Below are 12,720 nucleotides of genomic sequence, written 5' to 3'. Positions count from 1 at the left end.
CAGTACCGACAGTTTAAGTGACATCAGCGTACCAGGTTGTGGCAGACCTACTCTGCCTTTCAGTCCCATCCTTGCCATTGGTCCAAGACTTTGTGGGCCTGGCACCTGTGATGACCCCTCAGTTGGAGCATGCCGCCAAATCAGCACCTCACCACAAAATATGGACACGGTACCGGAGACAGTACAAAGTTCTTCAGTACCAGGCTGTGATGGGGTTTGGACTCATCACCGCAGCGACTCCTGCTGTTCACTCTGGGAATTAGCTCAGTTCATGTGGCGCGCCCTCTGCCAGTGGTGTCCCGTCCGTCTCTCGCCCTAGATTGGCATCTTGACCTGCGTTGCTCCCAGCTTGCAGCGTCCTCTTCAGGACACTGCCCTCCGGCAGTGCCCACTGCTCCGGTCTCACCCCCTTCCAGGGGTTTGGTGTTATCAGCAGTCCTTCTCTTCACCCCAGCCACAATAGCCAACCACACCCCAAAGTCTAACCCCTTTTGGCAGAGGTCTGGTACAGTCCGTGATGTCCACTTCTAATGGCCAGGTGGAAGTGAAAGGGGGGGACCCAGGCCCGCCCTCTACTCTGGGTCCCGACCCAGGGACCCTTTGGCAGCAGCCTTCCTGCCTGCCCTCCTTCTCTCCCTTTGTCCGTCTCTCTCCCTGGGCCGTTTCCCCTTCGGCCCCTTTGCACTGGCTCAGCCCTTTTTCTCAGGGCCCGCAGCCCGGCAGGTACTGGGCGGAAGTTCCCTTCTGCTCCCCCTGCCTGCCCAGCACTGCGCTGTCCCTGGTGCTAGTCTCCTCATGCAGGAGACAGACCTTCACCCTCTGAAGGCCTGGGAGAGACTGCCCGCTCCCTTCCTGGGAAGCCTTTATATAGGGCCTAGCCTAGCCCTGATTGGCTGGCTGTAATGCTGGCCCTGATTGGCTCTCTAATAGGCCCTCCCTGATTGGCTGCCACCTTGCACAGCCGATCTGGCCTGTTGAAGCCCAGTCTGGCATGGGGGTGGGGCATCGCCCCATCACACGGGCCCTTCCTCTGCATCAATGCTGCAGATGATTCTGTGGATGTTGGCATGCCCCCCGCCCTCGCAACATCGAGACACGCAGGCGTCCTAGTACTATCGTTTACACCAGGACCGACCTGGCCTACGGCACTGACCTTTTTGGCACCGGTGGTACCAACTACATCAGCAGTGCTGATTGTGACCTCATTCTGGGCTATGGATGAGTCGGTTCTCCTGCTGGCTCCCTCTGGAGTTGCTCCTCCCATGTCTCCGAGGTCCAGGACTCCTCTGTTTCAGAGTCAGGCTCCTCATTCTCCCATTCCACTTCACCTGAGGGGGTTCAAAGGCAACTGGTGGACCAGTGGCCAGGATGGAGGCCCTTGGCCCAGCGCCTGCTGGCCACCAATGCTTTACCCATATCAGTGGCTGCCTTGGGCTCAGTGGGAAGCTCCTCACTTCCAGAGATCTTGCTCATTGTCTCAAGAGCGAGATCGCCTGCTCGTGCAGCATTCGTGGCTGCAGATCAGCTGCAATTCCAGATGCCCAGGGTTCCCCTTCCTGTGGAGCCATCAGAGTTTCCCCTTTTGGAAATGCTGCCTCAGGAACAGGATCTGCCTCTGGTCCAGCCAACAACCTCATCCTCCTCTGTGGGCAATAAGCTGTGGCCAGGTTCATCCTTCCCTTCCATCCCGGAGGACTTCAGGGCATACCAAGACTTTTTATGTCAGGTGGCCTTGTCCCTGGATATTCAGGTGGAGTTTCTTCAGGAGAATACCCATAAACTCATGGACATTATCCAGTCCTCTGTCCCTGGGAGAGTGGCCCTCCCAATTAACGAGATGCTCATTGAGCCTGTGAAGTCTCTTTGGGGTACACTGGCCTCTGTACCGCTGGTGGCCAAGCGTATTTTGTGCTGGTACGGGGATATAAGGGGTTTTATTCACACCTGTCCCAGAGCTCCCTGATGGTCACAGCATTGAACGACAGAGTTTGGAAGGGCAGGTTGAAGTTCTCCCCCTGGGACAGGCACTCAAAGGCCCCGGACCTTCTAGGCAGGAAGATATTCATCATCAGTACAGATGAGGATCATGAACCAGAAAGCCCTGCTGCCAAATATGACTTCTTCAATTGGTCGGCTGTGGACAAATTTGAAGAGCAGTTGGCGAGGCTTCCCAAGATGAATTTTGGGCATTTCTCACTGAGGGTTGCTTGGTGGCTAAAATGTCTTTACAATCAGCACTTGATGTGGCAAACGCTTCGGCCAGGGCCAGGGCCTTGGCAATTACTATGTAGAGGGCTGCCTGGCTCCGGAACACGGGGATCACACTGGATGTCCAGCAAGCCATGGAGGACTTGCCATTTAATGGCTGAATCTTGTTTTTGGACAAGACAGATGAAATCTTGCATTCTTTCAAGGACTACCTTAAGGTCTTTGGAGGTATATACACCACCCATCCAGAGATGCCATTATGGGGCACAGCAGCACCCCTTTGTGCAGCCCTTCCCTCCCAACCCCAAGACATGAAACTATCCCAGGAAGAGAGAGAGGTCTCATAAGAGGAAGCACTAGAGTTTGGGACCTGACCGCTCTGCACACCAGCCTTCAGTGCCTGCTAAGCACCCATTTTCACTCGCTAGTTCTAGAGTACTCTGCCAGTTGTTTTTCTTCCTCCCTCATCATCCTCCCCCTTCTTTTTCAGGCAGGCTGGCCCACTTTTACAATGCCTGGGTCTTGATAACATTCAACAGTTGAGTTCTAGCCACTGTCAGATCAGGCTACAGAAAATTGCATTCTTGAAAGCCTTTAACTCAGCCAGGAGAGAATGAGAGTTGCAGGCCCTGATGACTTGGTCTCTTGACACGCAGTTCCCCAGGGACAAAGTTACACTCTGGCCACAACCAAACTTGGATTCAAAGTGATCTCTGAGTTTCATTTGAATCAGGTGGCGTATTTACCTGTATTTTTCCCTAAACCTCATTTCTCCCCGGAGAAATAATGCCTCCATGTGTTAGATGCTATCTAGCCTTTTATCTGAACAAGACAGAATAGTTTTGTGCTTCGCCTTGCCTGTTCATATCCTGTGCGGACCTCATGAAGGCACAAGCAATCTCTGTACAGCCCATCTTTAGAAGGATAACATCTTGTATCAAGATCAAGAGATAGCTTCTGCTACGTCCCTCCCCCCGCAGATACAGGCACATTCAACGACAGTGAAGGCAACATCGGTGGCATTCCTTAATGACATTTCCATATTGGACATTTGCAGGGTGGCCATATGGTCGTCCATATATACATTTACAGACCATTACGCAATCATTGCATCTTCCAGAGCAGACACTAATGTCAGAAGTTCAGTCCTGCAGTCCTTATTCAAGGTAGACGCCAAGCCCTGCCTCCAGATGGGGGTACTGCTTGCTAGTCACCTACTTGGAATACACCTCTGCATCTACTCAAAGAAAAAGAAATGTTTACTTACTGTAACTGTGGTTCTTCAAGATGGGATGCAGACATGTATTCCACGGCCCACCCTGAGTCCACTCTGCATTGAAGTCTTCCCCTGGATGTTCAGTGCACAGGAGCTGAGGGGTTGGGATTGCATTGCCTCATGTATCTGGGGAGGGGCCACAGCCATAGGGCATGAATGCCACCTCTCTACAGAAACTGCTAGGCAAAAGTCTCCAGCTCCAGTGCGCGCACACACCTACTTGGAATACACATCTCAAAGAACCACAGTTACAGTAAGTAACCTCCAAGTTCACCTCCAAGGCCATGCAGTTTCTGAATCATTTCCATTATTGCAGAGGAAAGGAAACATATTAGAAGTGATTTCTTAGGTAGAAAGGAGATTAGAATTTTAAACATAAATAAAAATCTTCTTTTGTTAACCCATGATTTCCAGGCAAGAATACTATCCCTTACCTGCTGTAATAATTGCCTTGATCTCTAACTGAAATAAGTGAGGACAGCAGCTGCTTGACTTCTAGCCTGAGAAACTGACTCTTAGAATAGCGTAATGAGGATTTGGGTGAAAAATCAGAACATAGAATTTCTGACATGTTATTTGGTGGTGTAACCACATTTTTATTAATTTGTATACCAATGTTGGAAGTAGTTTGCTGAAAATTTTTATTTCTAAGCAAAAAAGCCAACAGATGGGGTTCTCAACAATGCCAATGTGAAGAGGAACTTTTGAATGCTCCGGAGTGACTTAGGAGTATATGTTCAGCTTAGTGGAATAGTTGTCTTTCTGTGGATACTGTGCAAAAATTATCATAAAGTCCTAACCAATTTTTCTCACTTCCAGACTTCAGAGCTGGGTGTCACGGAGCACGTAGAAGGAGATCCGTGCAAATTTGCACTGTGGGTAGGAAGGACACCAACTTCTGACAACAAAATTGTGCTTAAGGTAATTTTTCAAGGAGGCATATTTATGCTTCCTATATCAATTGTTTGACTGCAGATCTTTATACGTTACTGTTTAAAACAAACAAAAAAAATAACCTCTGTGAAATTGATTGCCTATGGATGGACACCCCCTTGAGCCAGGTAAACTTACCTTAACCTTAATTAGGGGTGGTGTATATTAAATCTTAGTGGTCCTTTAGATACTGGGAGAGTCTGTGTAGCCCACCTAGGAATAAGCAATCTTGTTCTCTCCTGTAAATTTGTGAGGAGTGTAAAGCTGTTTAATTTGTTTACTTTGCTTTTCTGTTGGGATTTAAATCCTCTTGCTTGAGAATTTAAGCCAGCCGCTAACTGATGGAGTCAGGAAGAAATAAACCCATGGACAGGCTATTCCATAACTATCAGTTACAGGGTTTATTGTGCTCTGTATCTGTTACGAATTGCTGATGAATGGTGTGCTCTACTAGATAGATAACTAATCAAATCTAATGTAGCAATTCCCAGGTTTGGATAATTTTATTCTAACAAGGCTAATCCTGTGCACAACGAGCAATGTGGAAGACATGACTCCTACCGTGGCTTACTAGTAAAGGAAAGATGTGAAATGCCACAAAGGAAGTGTTAAACTATACTTGAGCCTGATCCGCCTAAAGCCTAGTAGAGTGTTGTGTGTGAATGGGTGAACACTGGGGAAAGCAGCCTCTGTTATTTATGCTGCATCTCTGAGAGGTGCCAGTACTACAAGGGAACTGAGCAGCATTTCAGAGGGGGGACAACGAAGAGGACTGCAGCAGCTATAATGCCCAGGTTCCATGAGACGTGTATTCCCACAGGGGAGAAGTCTTAGAAACATGACCAGGGGGCATTGTGATAGTGCTGAAGACCGTTCTTGGGTTAAACCAGAGACAGAGGTGCCGTGACAAGCCTTCTGAGAACCAGGCTGTGAGTTCTAAACTGAAAGAACGGCCTGTAAATTGTGAGTATAGGGAGCATCAGAAAGCAGGGCCTGCAACAGGGCCGATCTCTAGGCAACCTAATGAACACAGCTGGCCTGTAGTAAGCTGCCTGATTGGCTACACAATCTGATTGGTGGGAAAAATCAGCAGACCGGCTCTTAAGCCCAGCAGCAGCTGTTTAGCGGCTGCTCAAAGCATTTGTCCACAGCTGTGATAGACTGTGCCTGCTTGTTCCCAGCCCTGCTCCTGCCTTGGCCCCAGCCTTGCCTTTGCCTTGCCTCACTCCAGGTAACCTGGTCTAACCCACAGCTCTGATTCCTCATTTTGGACTCCACATGCCAGAGCCATGGGTCAGAGCTGGCCTTTGACTCTGGTTCTGACTCTGGCGTCCAATTCCTGGCATCCATCTTCTGCTCTGACCACTGGGCGTGACTACCACTGTCCCGTCACATGACTATTTGAGCATCCCCAACACCAACAATAAGAGAACTAGAGCTGATACAGTGAACGTGGATTCTACAAAGGCCAATATCTCTGACAGCGATACCTGGGAGCCCTGCAGACCTTGCAGGCCGGGGTTGCCTCCCTGCAAGTGCAAAATGTGGTTCTGCAAGCTCAAGCCATGCTGCCATCAGCAGTGATCCCTGCTCCCTGCAAGCCCAAGCTTCACCTCGCCTGACAAGTTCAACGGTGATGGCAACAAATTTCATGGCTCCAGTTTCTACTACATCCACAGTTGTACCCCACTGATCAAGCCCAAGTGGGATTGATATCAGCCTCCTTACTGGGGAGGCCCTGGCTCGGGCATCTCCACTCCTGGAAGAATCAAGCACATTTCTAGGACTGTTTGAAGACTTTGTTCAAGCTATGGCAGAGGTCTTTGATGATCCAAGTCATGAGTATGTGGCCGAAGCCGCACTTCAGGGGTTGTGGCAGGGATGCAACAGAGTTCCAGCCCTTGGTAGTAGACACCAAGTAGAACAAGGCACCACCACCAACTCTGGCTGATCTGGGGCCTGAGATCAGACTACGTTGACTGGAGGGAAATTTTTCACATTACACAAAATAGAAATATTCACCTGGGTAGGAATAATACTCTTTTGGAGGGTGGGGGTGGGAATAGCTAAAGATCAGAATATTGGGTACTTTGGCCCTGAGAAATCTGAAATGTAGGAGTGGGACAAAGTAACAGATAGCAGCACAGTAAAAAGTAATACAGTAACTCCTCACTTAGCGTTGTCCCATTTAACGTTTTTACGTCACTGATCTATTAGAGAACATTCTCATTTAGAGTTGTGCAATGCTCCGTTATAATGTTTGGCAGCTGCCTGCTTTGTCCACTGCTTGCAGGAAGAGCAGCCCATTGGAGCCAGCTGGTGGGGGCTTGGAACCAGGGGGGACCAGCAGCCCCCCTATCAGCTTTCCCCAGCCCAGTAGGCTATCAATTGCCTGGCAGTTCAGCTGTCCCTTCCCCCACTGCCAAGTGCTGCTCCTGTTCTCTGCCTTGGAGCTGCTCCACGAGCCTCCTGCTTGCTCTGCAGGGGGTGGGGGGGAAGAGAGTGCTAATGTCAGGGTGTTTTCCTCCCCCTGCTCCTGTCTGTCCGCCCCCCCCCCCCCACGCCATCTTCACAGAGCGGGGGAGGGACACAACAGGGCTCAGGACAGAGGGAGCTTGCTGCCAGCAGCTGCTGTCTCAGCTTGCTGATCTATTTAAAAAGGCAGTATACTTAGCGTGGGGTCAGAGTACTTAAAGGGGCAATTCACGTGTCTCTGTGTGCCGCCGCGCCCCCCCCCCCCCCCCCCCGCACCCTAGTGGTGCACTCCAGTCGGATAACGTGGGTTCATCATCACATTCAGTTTCCGCAGGGAATGTTTGCAGCCACTGCCATGCATCTATTGTGTCCCCTCCCTCCATTCGTGCTGCCTTGTAGAGTGTGAGGCTACAGTAACAGCAATGTGTTAACCCTTGAGGGCTCAGCCGAGTGCTAGTTCATCATTTAGCAGCAAGGCATCCCCTGGAAAATATCATAGAATCATAGATTATTAGGATTGGAAGAGACCTCAGGAGGTCATCTAGTCCAACCCCCTGCTCAAAGCAGGACCAACCACAACTAAATCATCCCAGCCAGGACTTCGTCAAGCCGGGCCTTAAAAACCTCTAAGGATGGAGATTCCACCACCTCCCTTGGTAACCCATTCCAGTGCTTCACCACCCTCCTACTGAAATAGTGTTTCCTAATATTTAAGGACCTCCCCCACTGCTCCTTGTTCTGTCATCTGCCACCATTGAGAACAGCCTAGCTCCATCCTCTTTGGAACCCCCCATTCAGGTAGTTGAAGGCTGCTATCAAATCTCTCCTCATTCTTCTCTTCTGCAGACTAAATAACCCCAGTTCCCTCAGCCTCTCCTCATAAGTCGTGTGCCCCAACCCCCTTATCATTTTTGTTGCTCTCCGCTGGTGTCAAGGTTCCTCCCTCACTCTGAACTCTAGGGTACAGATGTGGGGACCTGCATGAAAACATCCTAAGCTTACTTTCACCAGCTTAGGTTAAAACTTCCCAAAGGTACAAATTAATTTTATCCCTTGTCTCTGGATCTCCACTGCCACCACCAAACTCTAACTGGGTTTACTGGGAAAAGTAGTTTGGACACGTCTTTCCCCCCAAAATCCTCCCAACCCTTGCACCCCACTTCCTGGGAAAGGTTTGGTAAAAATCCTCACCAATTTGCATAGGTGACCACAGACCTAAACCCTTGGATCTGAGAACAATGAAAAAGCATTCAGTTTTCTTACAAGAAGACTTTTAATAGAAGTAAAGAAATCCCCTCTGTAAAATCAGGATGGTAGATACCTTACAGGGTAATTAGATTCAAAACATAGAGAATCCCTCTAGGTAAAACCTTAAGTTACAAAAAAGACACACAGACAGGAATAGTCATTCTATTGAGCACAGTTCTTTTCTCAGCCATTTAGAGAAATCATAATCTAACACATACCTAGCTAGGTTACTTACTAAAGTTCTAAGACTCCATTCCTGGTCTATCCCCAGCAAAAGCAGCATAAAGACAGACACAGACCCTTTGTTTCTCTCCCTCCTCCCAGCTTTTGAAAGTATCTTGTCTCCTCATTGGTCATTTTGGTCAGGTGCCAGCGAGGTTACCTTTAACTTCTTAACCCTTTACAGGTGAGAGGATTTTTTCCTCTGGCCAGGAGGGATTTTAAAGGGGTTTACCCTTCCCTTTATATTTATGACAGCTGAACTGTCTCAAATTTGTCCACATCTCTGCTGTAGTGGGGGTACCAAAACTGAACGCAATACTCCAGATGTGTTCTCACCAGTGCCGAATAGAGGGGAATAATCACTTCCCTCGATCTTCTGGCAATGCTCCTACTAATACATATCCCTCCCCCTGACTCCACCACCTCAACCAAGCTTCACAATTATCATTGCTGTGTACGGTATTAAACTATTTGTTTAAAACTTATACTGTGTGTGTGTATATAGCGTCTTTTGTCTGGCGAAAAAAATGTCTCTCACACACACACACACACACTTATTTCACTTAACATCGTTTCACTTAAAGTAGCATTTTTCAGGAACATAACTACAACGTTAAGCGAGGAGTTACTATAACCAGTTAAGAATTTCCATGAGCTGCCTTACTAAGGAGGAAGGCAAGAGTGCCTCAGAGTAAGGGGAGTCTGCCCAGGCAGAGCAGGCTGGATGGGAAGGGAGTGACTGGCAGGAGCTCTCATGTCTTCTGATAGAGATAAAATGTCGGTGGATCCAGCAGTTGCCAATTAAAAAGAAAAAAAATTACCACATTTGCTGCTTACATTTATTTTAAGTCAACAGGACAGTTACCCTATAGTGGAGTATCTGAGGGATTATTTGTATGGTAACAGCATATGGTGGCTATCACAGGAACTGCTGTGTTCTTAATCTATCCCTTTACTGGGTGAAGAGGATTAAAACCCTTGATTATTAAATCCAAGTATGAAATGTTCTATAACAGGCACTTAATTTTGGTCACAAGGCATTGGCCTGGAAACCACACAAAAAATCTCACTCTTACTGTGTTTGGAGGGTGAGAAATCAGACTGGTCCAGAATGAGTAGACTGACAGCAAAAAGGGTTTGCATTTTTTTACAACTGCCATGTGGAAATTAATTAATTAAATGTATGTGAAAGTCTAGCACCATAAAAGTCCTTGACACTAAATTGATATTACAGCAGACAACTCAAGATTTCAGTCCACCACCTCTCTTCCGAACCTTTTTTGGCATAACTAGTAGCTACCCAGTCAGAGACTGGTCTCCTGCGTTTATATTTCAAACACTTAAGTTATTTCCTGTTGCTTTTTTTTTCCCCCTTTAGATAAAGATTTTAAAGGCTCGGCTACGTGCAACATCTTAAGTTTTTTTTTATGGTTTTCTTTGGAAAATATTTTTATAATCTGGTTGGACTGTGTCTGATACTTTAAGACATCCTTGCCATTTTATTTTTCAGGCACATTTGTTACTAGCTCCTGCCAATTTTTTTTCTTGTTCTGTACAAAGATGCCTCTGTCACTCTGAATTGTCCAGGCTGGAGCTTTGTAGCAATTCTGATATTGTAGCTGCAAAAGGAGCTACACTTCATGGAAAACTATAAGGAAACAAATCCCCCTATCTTCTATTTTTGAAGCGGGAGAGGTGTTTTGGGTTGCTGTTTTTTGGGGTTTCTTTTTTAACAAAAAATTAAACGTTTGTCCTTGCAATTTAGCTGTTCCTGCAGCTTTTTCCCCAATGAAGTCCCATTGTGAAACTTTACGTAATTTGTATAATTAAATAAACAATTATGATGTATTAGAAGTTTATGATTTTGATGGGAAAGGCAGCAGGAGCTGCAGGCTAATGCTTGAAACCAAATTTTAGTAAGACCTTGACCTTGTCTATAAGTTTGTGTCTGAAATTAATTGCACTTGCAAACAGCTCAATTGAGATGTTAAGTGACTTTCTTTCTGGCCATAAATAGCATTTGTACCCACAAATCAAGTGGCTGGTTACCAAATACTATTTGTTGTACCACAAAAGTGCAGGTGCTCAATGAGAGGCAGTTCTTGAGAATCTGGCCCTTAAACAATGACCCTGTTTTCATGCAAATATCAAGAAATGGGAAAAGTAGTAGAGAAAACATAACACAGAAGCTTAAATACCTCAATAAAATAGTTGATTTTCTATGAAATGGCAGCATCTCTTTAAATGTAGTTAGACTTCACTTAGAATTTATTACTCCGTTACTAATTTGTAAGGTGCTATTACCGCACACGTCTTGCAATGTATTCATCTAGCAGCTATAACACAATAGGGCCATAACCTCGATGAGGGTTCCAGGGTGCTTTATTATGCAAACATATAGTATGCAAAGCTGAAATTATTTATATTTTGATAAAACAGTATTGGTAAAGTCAGGAAACGAAAATAGTGGAATTTGAAAATGGGAACAGCTAGCTGGAATTTTCTATTAAATATATTTTTGAAAATAAATATGTGGAACCATACTTATGCCTTTTCCCATGTGTATATGTGTGGTTTACTAGTGGACACAGGCCTTCTTAACCATAATGGTCCATTTGTTTGTTTGCATATTAAAGGCTTCCAGTATAGAGAACAAACAAGACTGGATCAAGCACATTCGGGAAGTGATACAAGAAAGAACCATTCATCTGAAAGGAGCATTGAAAGAGCCAATCCACATCCCCAAAACAGCTCCAACAACTAAGCAGAAAGGAAGGAGGTTAGAATTTGAATAACTTATTAAGAAGATGGGGATCATTTTTAAAGTGCCCCATCATGAAGGCCATATTTGAACTGCAATGATGGAATTTTCTGTAAGGAACACAGTGTTCTCAGTGCATTCCGTGACTTAAGCCAAGATAGGAGTCGTTGTTGGCTAGCGTTATCTTCAAGTGTGGTCCTTGTAAATTAAGCTCCAGTTGACCACAGTGAGGTACATGTTCAAATCTCTGCTCTAAATGCTCCCTTGCATTTTTCTGTGGTGCTGTTCTAAAAGGATGTGTTGTTTGAAGTCAGTGTTATGTTCAGCAGCCTAGGAGGTGGGCATAGACCAGATGTACTCATTAAACTTTTACAGTACATGTTTTTTACTCAAGTTGCTTGTTTGTTTAAACCAGACTTCACACTCTGCAGTTTTGGTAAAATGGCTACCTGGGGGGTTCTCTTACCAAGCTTCCTTGTGGTTGGCTGCTGCTATATTTTTTTACAGCTTAAGTTGGACAAAGATAGTTAACTCAGTTCATTATATATTACAGTATAAAATAAAGTAATTAAGCCAATGTTGGGGTGCAAGGCTGGTCATCAGCTGCTCTGTCTTAGGCACCCACTGCTGTGATATCTAGATGCCTTCCATTAGGGTTGCAGATAAGAACTGGCAGCCTCTGAAACAGATATGCTAACCAAATTCTGACAATTGGATTGTATGTTTGCAGAGATGGAGAGGACCTGGACAGTCAGGGAGATGGCAGCAGCCAGCCTGATACTATTTCAATTGCATCACGAACTTCCCAGAACACACTAGACAGTGATAAGGTAAGAGACATTAAGTGATATTCCATTTTTTTATTATTGTTGTTGTTGTTGTTGTTATTATTATTACTACTATTATTATTTATTATTATTTTAGCAAATGGCATACAGTTTAGACTGAGGTATCACTAACTGTGTGTAGTTTCCCCTGAAGCATACTTCTGACAGCCTTCCTTCCTCCAGATTGGCTACATGCAATAAAGAATATGCATTTTAGTCCCTTGTCAATGAGGTATCATGGCTTAACACCATAGTCTTGAGGCAAGGCTTTCATTTTTCCGAACTTATACTATTCCTTTTCTCCACCCCAGAGTCATTTATAACTTTGACCCAAGATGCATGATGGTGAAGATAAAGAGGGGACCTTTATTTTGTGTATGTGTAAAATCCAATTAACCTTCAAAGTTGTCCCTAATCTCTCTCTCTGAATCTTTCTGAAAATATACCTTGTGCCGTTTGTGACAGCTAGGCAATGCTGGCTAATGTGTCAAATAGGAATGTCAACTTTGAAAGGGCACTGTCTACCAACAGCTCAGATCAGCACAGTAACATATCTTATAAAACGTGAAGGGGTTTCCAACAGTCTAAATGTCATTAAATAGGGTGAAGTGTATCTGAGCCAGGCAGAAGTGTGCAAATCATCAGTGACATCCTAAGACAGCTAGGTGAGAGGGTTCTAAAAAGAGTGTTTAAAGAATTATTTTCTCCTAGAGTCCCCACACACTCTCACACACACACACACAGACGACATGGTTTCTGTACTGATGCAA

General features: G+C 45.7%; 1 protein-coding gene across 6 annotated transcripts in view; it reads left to right on the top strand.

Moving 5' to 3' along the window:
• TRIO (trio Rho guanine nucleotide exchange factor) overlaps positions 1-12,720 on the top strand; it is a 400,036-nt gene that overhangs the window by 273,377 nt on the left and 113,939 nt on the right. For all 6 annotated transcript variants that reach the window (XM_007065023.4, XM_037893324.2, XM_043540247.1 and 3 more), the window contains 3 exons: positions 4,304-4,405; positions 10,999-11,141; positions 11,854-11,953. In XM_007065023.4, coding sequence (XP_007065085.1) covers positions 4,304-4,405; positions 10,999-11,141; positions 11,854-11,953 — 345 coding nt within the window. The remainder of the gene's footprint in view (positions 1-4,303; positions 4,406-10,998; positions 11,142-11,853; positions 11,954-12,720) is intronic.

The sequence above is a fragment of the Chelonia mydas genome, chromosome 2 (assembly GCF_015237465.2).
Source record: "Chelonia mydas isolate rCheMyd1 chromosome 2, rCheMyd1.pri.v2, whole genome shotgun sequence".
NCBI classification, from domain to species: Eukaryota; Metazoa; Chordata; order Testudines; family Cheloniidae; genus Chelonia; species Chelonia mydas.
The sequence above is the reverse complement of the archived record's forward strand: the minus strand, read 5'-3'. Positions and strand labels throughout refer to the sequence as shown.